General features: G+C 38.1%; 1 protein-coding gene across 1 annotated transcript in view; it reads right to left on the reverse strand.

Moving 5' to 3' along the window:
- Window positions 1-13,536, reverse strand: part of Gp210 (nucleoporin 210) — a 61,848-nt gene extending 48,312 nt beyond the window's left edge. The window contains exons 1-9 of the mRNA XM_071687720.1: window positions 13,344-13,536; window positions 12,058-12,188; window positions 9,775-9,906; window positions 7,429-7,525; window positions 5,730-5,880; window positions 4,308-4,472; window positions 4,087-4,161; window positions 3,647-3,841; window positions 871-984 (exon numbers count right to left, since the gene is read on the reverse strand). Of these exons, the coding sequence (XP_071543821.1) occupies window positions 871-984; window positions 3,647-3,841; window positions 4,087-4,161; window positions 4,308-4,472; window positions 5,730-5,880; window positions 7,429-7,525; window positions 9,775-9,906; window positions 12,058-12,188; window positions 13,344-13,507 (1,224 nt within the window). The 5' untranslated portion in view covers window positions 13,508-13,536. The remainder of the gene's footprint in view (window positions 1-870; window positions 985-3,646; window positions 3,842-4,086; window positions 4,162-4,307; window positions 4,473-5,729; window positions 5,881-7,428; window positions 7,526-9,774; window positions 9,907-12,057; window positions 12,189-13,343) is intronic.
- Between the last annotated feature and the right edge of the window lie 36 nt (window positions 13,537-13,572).

Consider the following 13,572-nt stretch of genomic DNA (forward strand, 5'->3'; position numbering starts at 1 on the left):
GCGACTAGTGTGAATGCAAGAAATGAGTAAATCATGACTATAAAAGTGAATAATGAAAATTGAATGTTGATCATAATATCAGGAATGAGAGACCAAGTAGTAATCCATTAAGCTTCTGATGAAATAGATAATGCATGCACATTCAAGTATTTCAGATGGTGCAGATATACCACTGCCATCATATCTTTATTTACTGTAACTCATAATTATGTTTTCCTTTTAACCTACTATGGACATGTATTGCTATACCTTGCTAAATTTGGTTCTTTCTGCTCTGAATATTTCATATTAATCAAAGCTTACTTCATCTTTCATTTTTTCATTAAGCCAAGTTTCTGACATATTAAGATTGATTCAATATCCTACTTTCTTCAATTCTACAAATGCAGCAGAAAGTATAGCAGTCTGAGGAGACATACTGGTTCTCTCAGCCCTACAATACCTAGCAAAAATATTTACTAGTCATGCAAAACTGGGTATAACAGGAGACAGCAAACAAATAATCTAACAACAGGTGCTGTAACAGCAGTACTTAGGGTGACCAAATGTTTATCAGTGATTAGTGCACAATAAGAAAGAATCAGTTTATCTACATATCTTTTAAAAAAGTCTTGGATTACTGGTTCAAGCAATATGGAAGACAATGCATTAATTCATATATGCTCTGGGCATGATGAAAGGGATGGTTAAAATCTAAAATTTAAATGAAAATCTCATATCTCCAACAAACCTATCTAAGAGATCTCTAGTGATCATGAAATAATACAGTATCAAAACTACCACCAGTCTTCAGCTACACATTGGTAAGTTCCCTTACATTTTTCATCCAAATGAACCAAAGCATTGTGTAAAACTCCATGAGAAACATACCTGAATCTTTGTACTCCCTATCTTGTGGGGTACACCATATACATAAGAGCCATTCTTGGAGACATATTCTGAGTTGAAATACTCAGATGGTATTGTAGTCTCCATTACAATATTCTGAAAGAAAAATTAAGTATATAGGCAAATAGACAACAGAAAAACTAAAATGTTGGTAAATGCCAAAATGTCAACCACATACATTCTACTGACCTAGACAGATACTTCACAGAAATGAAAATGTGGGGATGAATGAACATCCTTTACATTTAACTATCATTCTGCTTTCTTTTACTGCAATGTTACAGTGATGACAGACAGACAACTAATACATTACTGTTTGACTTGATACTATAATAACTAACAGGAAATGTCAAATCATATATCAAAAAAGGCATTTAATCAGCAATATGCAATTACAGTTGCTCTGAAAAATGTTCATCTAAAAAAAAATTATCATCTAGTAACCAATCCACCTACTGACATATTAGAGAAAAAAATCCCTGAACAGCCTCAACAAACAATTCACATGCCCCAACCAAATCTGCAGTGGGGGGTCATATGCATTCCAAAAACTACACAACCTAATTCAATATATCACATGACTAATTCCCAAGATGCAACTTCCACGCTCAAGATGTTGAATATATATACTCTACGACAGTCATTTCAATCATTCCACGAAGACAAATGCACTACATTGCCACAATTCTTATTCTGTGGTCCTGGCGAGTGAATGTGGATTGTTTTCTGAGAGCTGCAGAAGCCCTGAGGCAGACAGTACAGTCTAGCTGTCACACATAATGACCTAAAAGAGAACACTTTAGCCAAGCCCCATAAACAGACCTTTCCAAGACTATTTCATAAGCCTTTATTCAGTCCAGTGTTGTACATCACTAATAGGTTAGGTAAGAGCCTCAGATAACACCATGCTTGAGTTCTCCTCTGCCAGCGGACTATCAAAGGTGAAAAACTAAAGGCTAAAATGCAGCATTGGAGTCCATCACTTATGGAGACTCTTCTTCCATGTCCATTCCCTTGAGAGAGTTTGCAAAGGGAACAGGCATCAAGAGATAGATATAAAGATTGGCAAGAAGTTCTCAACTGTGAGTGAACAACACAGTGAATGAAACTATGGAAGCTGAAGTGAGCAATAGGGTGGGGTGAGAGGGGATAAGGTCCTAGGTGCATTGAGGAGTGTGAGGAGAGCCAACTGTCAGTCAGAGCAAAGATGGGTGTTTAATGGAAGAATAGTCCTGAAGCTGTTGTATGGAAGTGTGGCATAGGCTTTGAATAAAAATATATGGAGGAAGGTAAATGTGTTGGAAATGAAATGTTTGAGGTCAAGATGTGGTGTGAGGAATGCTTAAGTATGAGTAAGAAAGCCAAAGAGGGTATGCTGAATTGGTATGGATTTATGCAGGATATCAGGGAGAAAAGATTGATACAGTAGATATATATGTGTCAGAGGTGAAGGGGTCAAGGAGAAGGGAAAGACCAAATTGGAGATGGAAGGATGGGGTAAATATGGTTTTGCACGCTTGCAGTATCAGCACGAATGGAGGCTGAAGCTTGCTGAGACAGAACAAATTGGAGAGATGTGGTACACAGAGGGCTACATTCTGTTAATGGACAGAACAAGGAATACAAAGCAGCTGGGGGAAACCAAGGAAAAGTCTGCGCAATCTAGTTGTGGATAGGGGATTGTCGATTCAGTGTAGCACACACGACAGTTAGATTGGATGTAAACAAACGTGATCTTATCTTCATTTCTTCCTAACACTACATGCAAATGTAAGAATTGCCAATGCAAACAAGCATGAAAGAAAACCACTAATCAGGGAAAAACTGTATTGGTGGGGCAATAAATATACCTACAAAATCCTTTATAACTTCTGTGCAATTCAATGATAGACAATACTGTATGTCTGATGTTCTTTCTTTCTTTCAAACTATTCGCCATTTCCCGCATTAGCGAGGTAGCGTTAAGAACAGATGACTGGGCCTTTGAGGGACTACCCTCACCTGGCCCAATTCTCTGTTCCTTCTTTTTTGTATGTCTGATGTAAATCATCTAAAATTTGCATTTACATGAGAATTCTAGCCACACAAATTACTAAAACAGACTTTGTTATATACACTTATCTAATCATTTATACATCATACTTAATTCCTCCTCTGTTTCTTTGCACTACCTCGCTAACGCGGAAGACGGCAGTTAAGTACAATAAAAATAAAAAACTTAATCGCTGTTTCCTGCATCAGTAAGGTTGTACCAGGAAACAGATGAAGGATGGCCCATCCACTCATATACACACACACGTATAGTTTTACCCCTGGGGATAGGGGAGAAAGAATACTTCCCACACACTCCCTGCGTGTTGTAGAAGGTGACTAAAAGGGGAGGGAGCTGGGGGCTGGAAATCCTCCCCTCCAGTTTTTACTTTTCCAAGAGACTGGGGCCAAGTGAGGATTTTCTCTCTAAGGCTCAGTCCTCTATTCTCAACGCTACCTTGCTAATGAAGGAAATGGTGAATATGTATATCTACATACACATAAATGCCCATACACACACATATACCAACATATACATATCAACATATCTATAAATATACATACACAGACAATAATTTCTATACATGTATATGAAGATCCTTCAGCAATTAAGGCAATTTCCTACTGAATGGCAGGTATCCAGAAAAATACTGGATAAATAAGGATTCACTGTACCTCAGCCCTCACTTCACTTCTTAAAAAATTTTCGGATCCAAATCCTACTTACGTCAGATAAGAAGATTTTGTTATCCTGCTTGTCGTAGATAGTGACAACGAAGGCATAGTGCCTACCATAAATAAGTGCTTGATTATTATGGGGCTCAATAGTTATGATGAGGTATGATGGATCTACAACATGCACTGTGGCTGCTGGCTGCTTCACTAGCTCTGACGAGATTACATTATTGTCTCTCAGAATCACCTATAAAATAAAACATTCCTTTATAAGGGTTTAGCTCAGAATATTTGGTATATTACGGGCAAAAAATAAGCATCTTCATTGAAAAACCTCACAAAAGTTAATTTCATTCTAAATCTTTTATACAATTCTGTAACCCCCAAAAAAACACTTATTTTACAAACTATAAAAAAAGCAGGTACTGCAGCAATTGTTTATATGTATAAGAATTTCAAAATTTCACATAATCTGCATTCCTTGTTACCAACCTGTGATGTTCCAAGACTTTTAGATGTGATACTGATGCCATCTTCATTAAGCTCTGCAATATTTGTGTCTGTAACCTGGTTGCAGCATAAAGAGGAAATTTGTAGGGTTAAATACTCACATGTCTACAAAATAAAATCCTGCTATTTCTATCTCCATAAAATGCAACTGATATTAATCATTTTTCAGTTTTCTCCCATAAAAAACTAGTAAAATTACACACCTGCAAATAAAATTGTGAGGCTGGTATGTCAATGGTAGACAAGTGTCCTTGCTTGAGCTGGAACACTGTGTACTTTACTACAGTGTGAGGCAAGAGATACACATCTGCTGGGTCAAGCAGGAGATTAGCCACAACCATCAAGTCAACGGATGCAGGAGCAAGATGCTGCAAAGAATTAAACATTAGATTATATACTCTTTATATTCAGAGAAACTATCTGCACACCCATTCTTCTGATGCCAGTGATCAAAGTAAATATCAATGACTGTGAAAGTGATTAATCCCATTCTCATAATATTTCCCTCATTTCCACCAAAATGGTGCATGACATCCAAAGACTTCCATCACTGAACATCTTAGAACACTACAGACTTAACAGCAGTGAAAACACCTGCTGTGGAGCTTGCACAGAAATGCAGCAACTGCAATGCTGAAAGCATAGTTTCTCCTTCGCAAAAGATGCTACAGGAATACATTGTGCTTCTTCAGCTAGTAAACCAGACTCACACAGGAAAGAAATCAGGAGCAGGAAGGCAAGAGAAAAAAAGTGAGTTAAAGATATCTAACTCTGCTACCTAAAATAAGCTCCACTTTGCCCTTTCAAGTCTTAAGAGTATGTTGTAGTACCCTCCATAAAATCTGTATTTGACAAGATAGTTTTGTTTACTTCAGAATTCGTGAAGACTGCCATGAAACTTTTGGAGAGACGGTCTAACTTCTTCTTGTCCCTTGTGATCTTTTACCATGTAGAATGACTCATATATTTTCACTCCTCTCTTCCAGCATTCTTTTTCATCTGATGGTCTATCATTCACTATTTCAAGTCTAAATCTTACATGTAGAAATACAAAATAATGAAAATCCATGTATTTCCTGAAAACTGTAAAAGGTACCTATGAAGGGCTGGAGTGACAGGCGGAACTTCTACATATGTAGAATACCAAGACTCCTTTTACTATAATACCACAGCTCAAAGGCTGCACTCCATGCAAGAGCAGGGGAATAATGAATGCCTATAGAATATGAAGGTCTTCAACAAGATTGTTTTCACTGCCTAGAGTTGGCTGCTTGTGCGCCATCACAACTGGCTAAAAGAAATAATACTCAACAAGCCACTGACCTCATTTACCTAAAGTGTCTATGCACTGTGCCATCCTTCTACTCCCACCTATCCTCCGGTCTAATGTTACTACCTACTACTTCTATCTGTCTCTTCCTTTTGCTCTTGCCTAATGTACCACTAATGTAGTAGGAAGGTAGTGAGAAGTTCTTTGATGAAACTGTACTCCTTTTCATCCAATGATGGTGATACAACCTTGCTGAAAATGATTTTTCATTTGCAGTGTAACTACATGCTGGTGGTCTGGTACCATTGGAAATCTTTTATCTTTGAAACTGACATAAAAAAATTCAAACAGTCACCTTATACGCATGATGAGCAATCTTGACAGAGAGTCTGGCTGAGCCAGTCTGCCTTCCTTCAACGAGCACCATGTAGCCCATGCGGCCTTTCTGTTCAAGAGGGGCAATGGCTGGTGGCATCTTGTATGGCGAGTCCTCAAAGGTCATGAACCTGACAATTACATAACAAGTTTCAGAATAAAAGAAACACAGAAAAATTATTCTACTCAATATTCAAATATATATAAACACATACACAAAAATACATAAAGAATCTAAAAAGTTGCATACTCGTCGAGAAAGTTCGAGAGGTGTGGCCCTACATTTAGATCTCCCTCCCCATGCAGTATAGAAGAGTAATAACAATCAAGTTACTATATAAGTATACATCAATTAAGAGAATGATAAATGTCAATACTTGCCTTGGTATTTCCAATGTTCTATTTTTGTGAAGACTGGTTTTGTTCAATATTACCTTTTCTATTAAGGTTATCTTAATAGAACTTTTTGCAGTTTCTTTTTTACTTTATATAAAGTGATGATGACAATTACAAATCTAACTGATACTTAGTTTTTCGGTGAGTTACATATCTTTTGATTCTTTTTTCATATCATTATTATACTTAACCTCTGTTTCCCGCATCAGAGCGCAAAGAAACAAACAAAGAATGGCCCAACCCACCTACATACACATATATATACATAAATGCCCATATACATTTCAATGTATACATACATATACACACACAGACATATACATATATACACATGTACATATTCATACTTGCTGCCTTCATCCATTTCCGTTGCCACCCTGCCACTCATGAAATAGCATCATCCATCTTCCAGCGAGGTAGTGCAAGGAAAAGACAAAAAGGCCACATTTGTTCACATTCTCTCTCTAGCTGTCATGTGTAATGAACCAAAACCACAGCTCCCTTTCCACATCCAGGCCCCACAGACCTTTCCATGGTTTACCCCAGATGCTTCACATGCTCTGGTTCAATCCACTGAGAGCATGTTGACCCTGGTATACCACATCGTTCCAATTCACTCTATTCCTTGCATGCTTTTCACCCTCCTGTATGTTCAGGCCCTGATCGCTCAAAATCTTTTTCACTCCATCTTTCCACCTCCAATTTGCTCTTCTGCTTCTCCTTGTTCCCTCCACCTCTGACACATATATCCTCTTTGTCGATCTTTCCTCACTCATTCTCTCCATGTGTCCAAATATTTCAACACACCCTTTACTGCTCTCTCAATGACAACCTCTATTGCATCACTTACTTGATCATTTATTTCATCACTTACTTGATCAAACCACCTCACACCAAATATTGTCCTCAAACATTTCATTTCCAACACATCCACTCCCCTCTGCCCAATCCTATCTATAGCCCATGCCTCGCAACCATATAACATTGTCGGAACCACTAATTGTACTAAAAATGTATGAGCCCTCATTTTTTAAGAATCATTTCTTTTAAACAACAATGGCACATTTGAATAAAAATGATCCACTTGAACAAAATGCTAATGTTTCACTTTTGCCTTATAAAGTCTTAGAGTACTGTATGCTTTTAATACTCCAAATTCTATGAAGTGTCATAAATGATGTGTAACTATTAAAACACTGAAATGAAAACAAAGCACAGAAAAAGAGATTCTCAATGGAAAAACACTGAAATGCCATTCGATAGATACAAAGGAAATGCTTTACCTGAGAACAGTCTGTGCAGCAACTACAGACTCTCGATCAGTCAAAGTTTGAAGATCCCATACCATTTCAACACCTTCAAGTGTTGTAAATTCATTTCCTGTAAATAAAAAAGTTTTAAATACACTTTTTATTCATCAGAAAACTAAAGTAGGGTACTTCAATTTTTAATCAGATACTGAATTCCTAATCATAGTAATGAATACATGTTAAGCAGGCTGTGTGCACAACATTACCAGTACTATGACATCCACCTGGATAAAGGAATTTTTCTCACAAAAATTACATCTATAGTAACAATACAGATGACTAAGGAATACAAATTTTATCTACATGTCCACTAAATGTAACAAAAGGTGACTGAAGGGCAGGAGGAGAGGGCTCGAAACCCTCCATTCCCTTATTATCACTTTCCAAATGCAGGAATATACATGAAAACTAAGTTATGACTTCTCGAAGGCTCGAACATGGGTATCTGAATGTGCACAAATGAGACCAGAATGAGCAGAAGGGTGAGACAAGAGCTAAATTTAATGAAAAGAACCTGAATGTTTTGGTTCTGAGTGAAAATATGTTGAAAGGGACAAGGTTGAAAGGCTTGGAAATGTTCAGGAGACAAATCTGAGGTTAGTGTGTGGGCAAGTGGAATAAAGCATGTGGCAATGCTAACAAGGGAGGAGCTATGGGACAGTGTTGAAGAGTATGAGGAAGTGATTCAAGATCAAAGTGGGCTAAAATGAGAGTTTACTATCAAAGAAAGTGATACTTAGTGCTTCTGTACCTATCAAAGTGAGGAGTGAAAAATAAAGGAATACTATTGTGGAGGAGCTTTTGCAATTCTGATGAAAAGGAACCAATTATGGTACTGGGGGTATCTGAATGACAGAGTAGGTGATGTGGCATCTGAAGGCACTACTGGGGAAAATTGGGTTCCTGGTGTAATGTAAATGTGGAAGAGCTTCTCAAGCTGTGTGCTAAAAGAGAAATGGTGAGTGGGAGTATGTGGGTAAACAAAGGTGAATATGTAAGTATATATGGGTAAGTGGGTTGGGGTTAATGGACATTGGTGAATTATGTGCTCACTGCCTGGCATATTCAGTATCATGATGAGAAAGGCAGCAGAAGGAATGTCAGAACATTTCTTAGTAAAAGTTAGTGTGAAAGTTCAATGATGCCTTAAGAGAGGAGGGAATGATGTGTTTGAGGCAAGTGGCAAAATTCAGTTTGAAAATACAACTGGTGATGTTGCACATGCTGGACATGTTTAATTAACTATTGCCTGTATGGTGACTGCAAGACAACTAAGTTCAGTGCAGAAGCTGGATCCTAGGCATGAGGGGTTCTGTGAAATGATGAATCTATGTTTTTCATGTTGGAGAGACGGGTGGCGTCAAGACTGAAGACAAGAAATTGTAACTCATACATATTTGTGGATAGCAGTTTCTGTGTTTGTCTAGTGGCAAAGGGTTTAAGGCTGGAATGGGGAGTGTTGTGCTTGTTGTCAAGACAAAAAGAATATAGTTTGTATATGTGGTGTTTGCTAAGGGTCACGAAAATTGTGTGGCAAGGGTGAGCTTTTTGTTTCTGCATGGGAGTTAATGGATTATCATAAAGTGGTTTCAGTGGGTGGGAGCAAAGCAATCAGTGATTGTTCTGAAAGCTTTGCTTTTCTGTGACTTGCATTATGCTTGCTTTTTGAAAATGTGGGTGATCAGGAAGTTAAGATGAACTGCTTGTACAGGATACTAAGGGATTCTTTTTTTCTTGCCTGTATTGGATGCTAAAAAGTGTTCTGAGGGCACTTTGTTTATGTGTGGCGTCTGCATTAATGTTTGTGATGTGGGATGTGAATACCATGTGTGCCATGTGATACCTAATATGCTTGGTGTATTGTTGTGTGGGGGTGGTTACCCATTCACAGTTAACCCATTCACAGTTAATGAGAGGGTGCAGGTTAGATTAATTTCTGTCACAGGTTAAAAGAGAGATGGTTCTAAGCAAGCTAATGAGCTGTTAGTATAAAACTCCACTGCTTGTCTATTGATGCTCGTGCAGTGTCAGGGTGCTGTTATGTAACTATGGAGCTCTTTGCACATGAGTATTTGGTAAAGATCTGCTCCTAGAAGAATTCCACTGTACAGCTTGATGTTTCTGAAGGTGAACCCTCTGTGGATGACTCAGTTTGACAACCAACTAAGGAGCTGGGTAACCAATTATGAAACTATTACTTCAACACTTTTTCTTTGGAAAGGAGTTATCCCAGAACTCACTCATCCCCATACTTTTGTTATCCTTTGAAAGATGCCATCTACACAAAGCATCTACTCTATTTCAATTTTCATATCTTACCTTGGTCATCGTATGCACGAACTTCAAATTCTTCTGGTGCTTCTTCCACATACAATTCTCTTGTTGTTGTGACAATTTCTAGATGATGAATAGTGTCAACAAGAACATCACACCTTAAGACTCCACCATTTCCTGTAAAGATGGACAAAAAACTGATTTCAGAGCTCATTAGACTATCCATATAAATATATGTGATCAAACCATTCCAACACACTCTCTTCTGCTCTCTCAACCACACTTTTTTATTTCTGCACATCTCTCTTACCCTTTCATTACTTAATCAAACCACCTCACACTACATGTCCTTAAACACTTCATTTCCAACACATCCATCCTCCTCTTTACAACCCTATCTACGCTGAAAAAACCATATGGAAAAGGAAAAAACAAAATCCTGAACACTCATTCTGTAACAGTCCTCTGAAGATGTGTTAATACAAGAAAGTACTCAGATTCACATGTTTCCTTTTCCATGTGTTTTTTAAGCATTTATTAAATCACTTGTCTGTTGTGATTTTATGCAAGGTTATTAGGTACAGCAGGGTTGAGGGACAAGTCAATTGGGAGGTAAGTTTGAATGGAGAAAAACTGGAGGAAGTGAAGTGCTTTAGATATCTGGGAGTGGATATGGCAGTGAATGGAACCATGGAAGCGGTAGTGAGTCACAGGGTGGGGGAGGGGGCAAAAGTTCTGGCAGCGTTGAAAAATGTGTGGAAGGTGAGAACATTATCTTGGAAAGCAAAAATGGGTATGTTTCAAGGACAAGTGGTTCCAACAATGTTATATGGTTGTGAGGCGTGGGCTATAGATAGAGTTAAGCGGAGGAGGGTGGATGTGTTGGAAATGAGATGTTTGAAGACAATATGTGGTGTGAGGTGGTTTGATCAAGTAAGTAATGACAGGAAAAGAGGTATGTGTGGTAATAAAGAGAGTGTGGTTGAGAGAGCAGAAGAGGGTGATTTGAAATGGTTTGTTCACATGGAGAGAATGAGGGAGGAAAGGTTGACAGAGAGGATATGTGTGTCAGAGGTGGAGGGAATGAGAAGTGGGAGACCATATTGGAGATGGAAAGATGGAGTGAAAAAGATTTTGAGTGATCGGGGCCTGAACATGCAGGAGGGTGAAAGGCAGGCAAGGAATAGAGTGAACTGGATCGATGTGGTATACCGGGGTTGACGTGCTGTCAGTGGATTGAATCAGGGCATGTGAAGCGTCTGGGGTAAACCATGGAAAGTTGTGTGGGGCCTGGATGTGGAAAGGGAGCTGTGGTTTCGGGCATTATTGCATGACAGCTAGAGACTGAGTGTGAACAAATGGGGCCTTTGTTGTCTTTTCCTAGCGCTACCTCGCACACATGAGGGGGGAGGGGGATGGTATTCCATGTGTGGCGAGGTGGCAATGGGAATGAATAAAGGCAGACAGTGTGAATTGTGTGCATGGGTATATATGTATGTGTCTGTGTGTGTATATATATGTGTACATTGAGATGTATAGGTATGTATATTTGCATGTGTGTACGTGTATGTATATACATGTGTATGGGGGTGGGTTGGGCCATTTCTTTTGTCTGTTTCCTTGCGCTACCTCGCAAATGCGGGAGACAGCGACAAAGCAAAATAAATAAATATAAATAAATATATATATATGTAAAAAATATTATCTATCCTCAGCCAGGTACCCAGTATACTAACCAGCCTTGTGGGGGAAATGAACAGCTGGTTTGACTGACTGCTGCAGGATTGACCACAGGTGGCCCTTGAATATGTTATGACTGGCAATGCTAACAACTAACTGCTTCCTTGTTTAATAATAAAGACAAACACTTTATCCATGATGCATTGCTAGAGAATGAATGTATGTGGAAGAGGCCTTTCCTTGTCTATTCCTGGTGCTACCTCACAAACAAAGGAAATAGCAATTAAGTAGGAAAAAAAATCCCTTTTAATTACAGACATATTCTTGAATACCTGTACAGAACGTTTAGACAATTTTCAACTGTTAAGAAAATAAAATGGTATCTTTGGCAGTCTGAAGTGTTCTTGCAGGGTGCTTACAACTTCTAAAGTGCTGAGAGGTTGAGTAAAGTGAATGGAGTATACAAAAGAGAAAAACTAAGAGAAAGGAATATACAGTAGAGAGAAATCATGTTCAGAACTAAGACACTATGTCCTTACTGCCACTTCACTTCAAGATCATCATTTCACATCAACAACATAAGTCCAGAGTTTCTGAATTGTAGTGAAAAAATTTTCTGATTAATTACAGTAAGAGGAAAATAATTACCAGGATCCTGTGCCAGTATAATGGCTGTTTGCCTGGAAGGCGAACGCATAATGGCAGACACTTGTGCCTCATTTGCACAACCATCTTTTATAATCTCAGTGAGTAAGACTACCTCATTTCGTGAGCATAACCTGAAAAATACAAAATGTCAAACAGAATCTACAACATGCCTAAAGGATATACAGATGTTTATTTGGTTGTAACGAATCCACTATAGACATATTCTCTATAAGCTCCTTTGAAAGATTTAATAATAATGCCGGTGAGGTCCTCCCTATCATGGGGAAGACAAAGGACATGTTTTAACCCAGCTATGTAGCAGTTATAACCATGCCTCTAATCAAATATGACTGAAATTAATGTTACAGAAAAAAGTAAGGCAATTTTTTAGACCTATATGTTAACATGAGCAAGGCTAAAAATCATATGATTAGTAACGGTGGAAGAATAAAGAAGTTGAAGTGACACAGACAAAGTGACGTGGCTAAAGTCTAGTGACTAAGCGCTACATGTGATAATATTATAGAAATCATGGAACACCTTAACCGTCTCTCCTGTTCATGTTCTAATTTATAGGCTTTGCTGAAAGTAAGACCACTAGATCTTTAACACTCAATTTCCTTCTATTTCAAAGTCTGAATCAGTTTACAAGAACTTAGAATTATCATAGTTGGGGTGCTACACCTAGAATGCCACCCTTTTTAACAATGCTAGTGTAAAGTACCCAATGGCACCACTTTTGTCAAAACCTATACACTAAAACAAGTGAACACGTCAATGTATAAATCATCAAACATAATGCTCCCAATCTTGCTCTAAAATCATTATCACATTCAAACACTACACTACTACAGGGATACAAAGCCATACTGTTTCCAAGGCTAACTAATGTAAAACTTAAATAGAAATTTACATTTGACGTTTACCATTGAACCCATACATGAAGTGGAACAAGGGACGTGATTACCATTTGGATCATTACCACAGACTCTTGAATATTTCTACACTGGATCTAAGCGAAATTCTCTATTACAAATCCCAATACTAAGAGAGGCAGTGGAGTCTATATTTGCAACCAACAAAAACCAAATTAATTAATCAACTCTTAACAGCAACAATGAAGCTTAACAATACTTCCTAAATTTAATAAATGATACATGCAAAATTATCTAAATCACTGATATGAGTAATGATTTCCCTGATATACATCTTCATGAACTGCTTTGCAATGATTGCATCATAATTACCCCCTACATAACTACTCACAATTTGAAAACTCAACTTACCAGTTGTAACAACCGCCATCGTACACCTTCAGAGTAAAATTTATAGGCACTTCATGGTTGTAAGGAAGTAGAACCCGCGGCACATTTAGTTTGGAGGCCCTCAGGGGCAGAAAACAGTATAATATAACACAAAAGTGTAAAATCTTCTCACAAGGCATCAACATCGCGCCGCTCACGCTCCTCAAGGCATTTAAACTCCGGTTGTAACCCAAGGCGAATCAATGATAAC

Source organism: Panulirus ornatus, chromosome 44 (assembly GCF_036320965.1).
Source record: "Panulirus ornatus isolate Po-2019 chromosome 44, ASM3632096v1, whole genome shotgun sequence".
Classification (NCBI taxonomy): domain Eukaryota; kingdom Metazoa; phylum Arthropoda; class Malacostraca; order Decapoda; family Palinuridae; genus Panulirus; species Panulirus ornatus.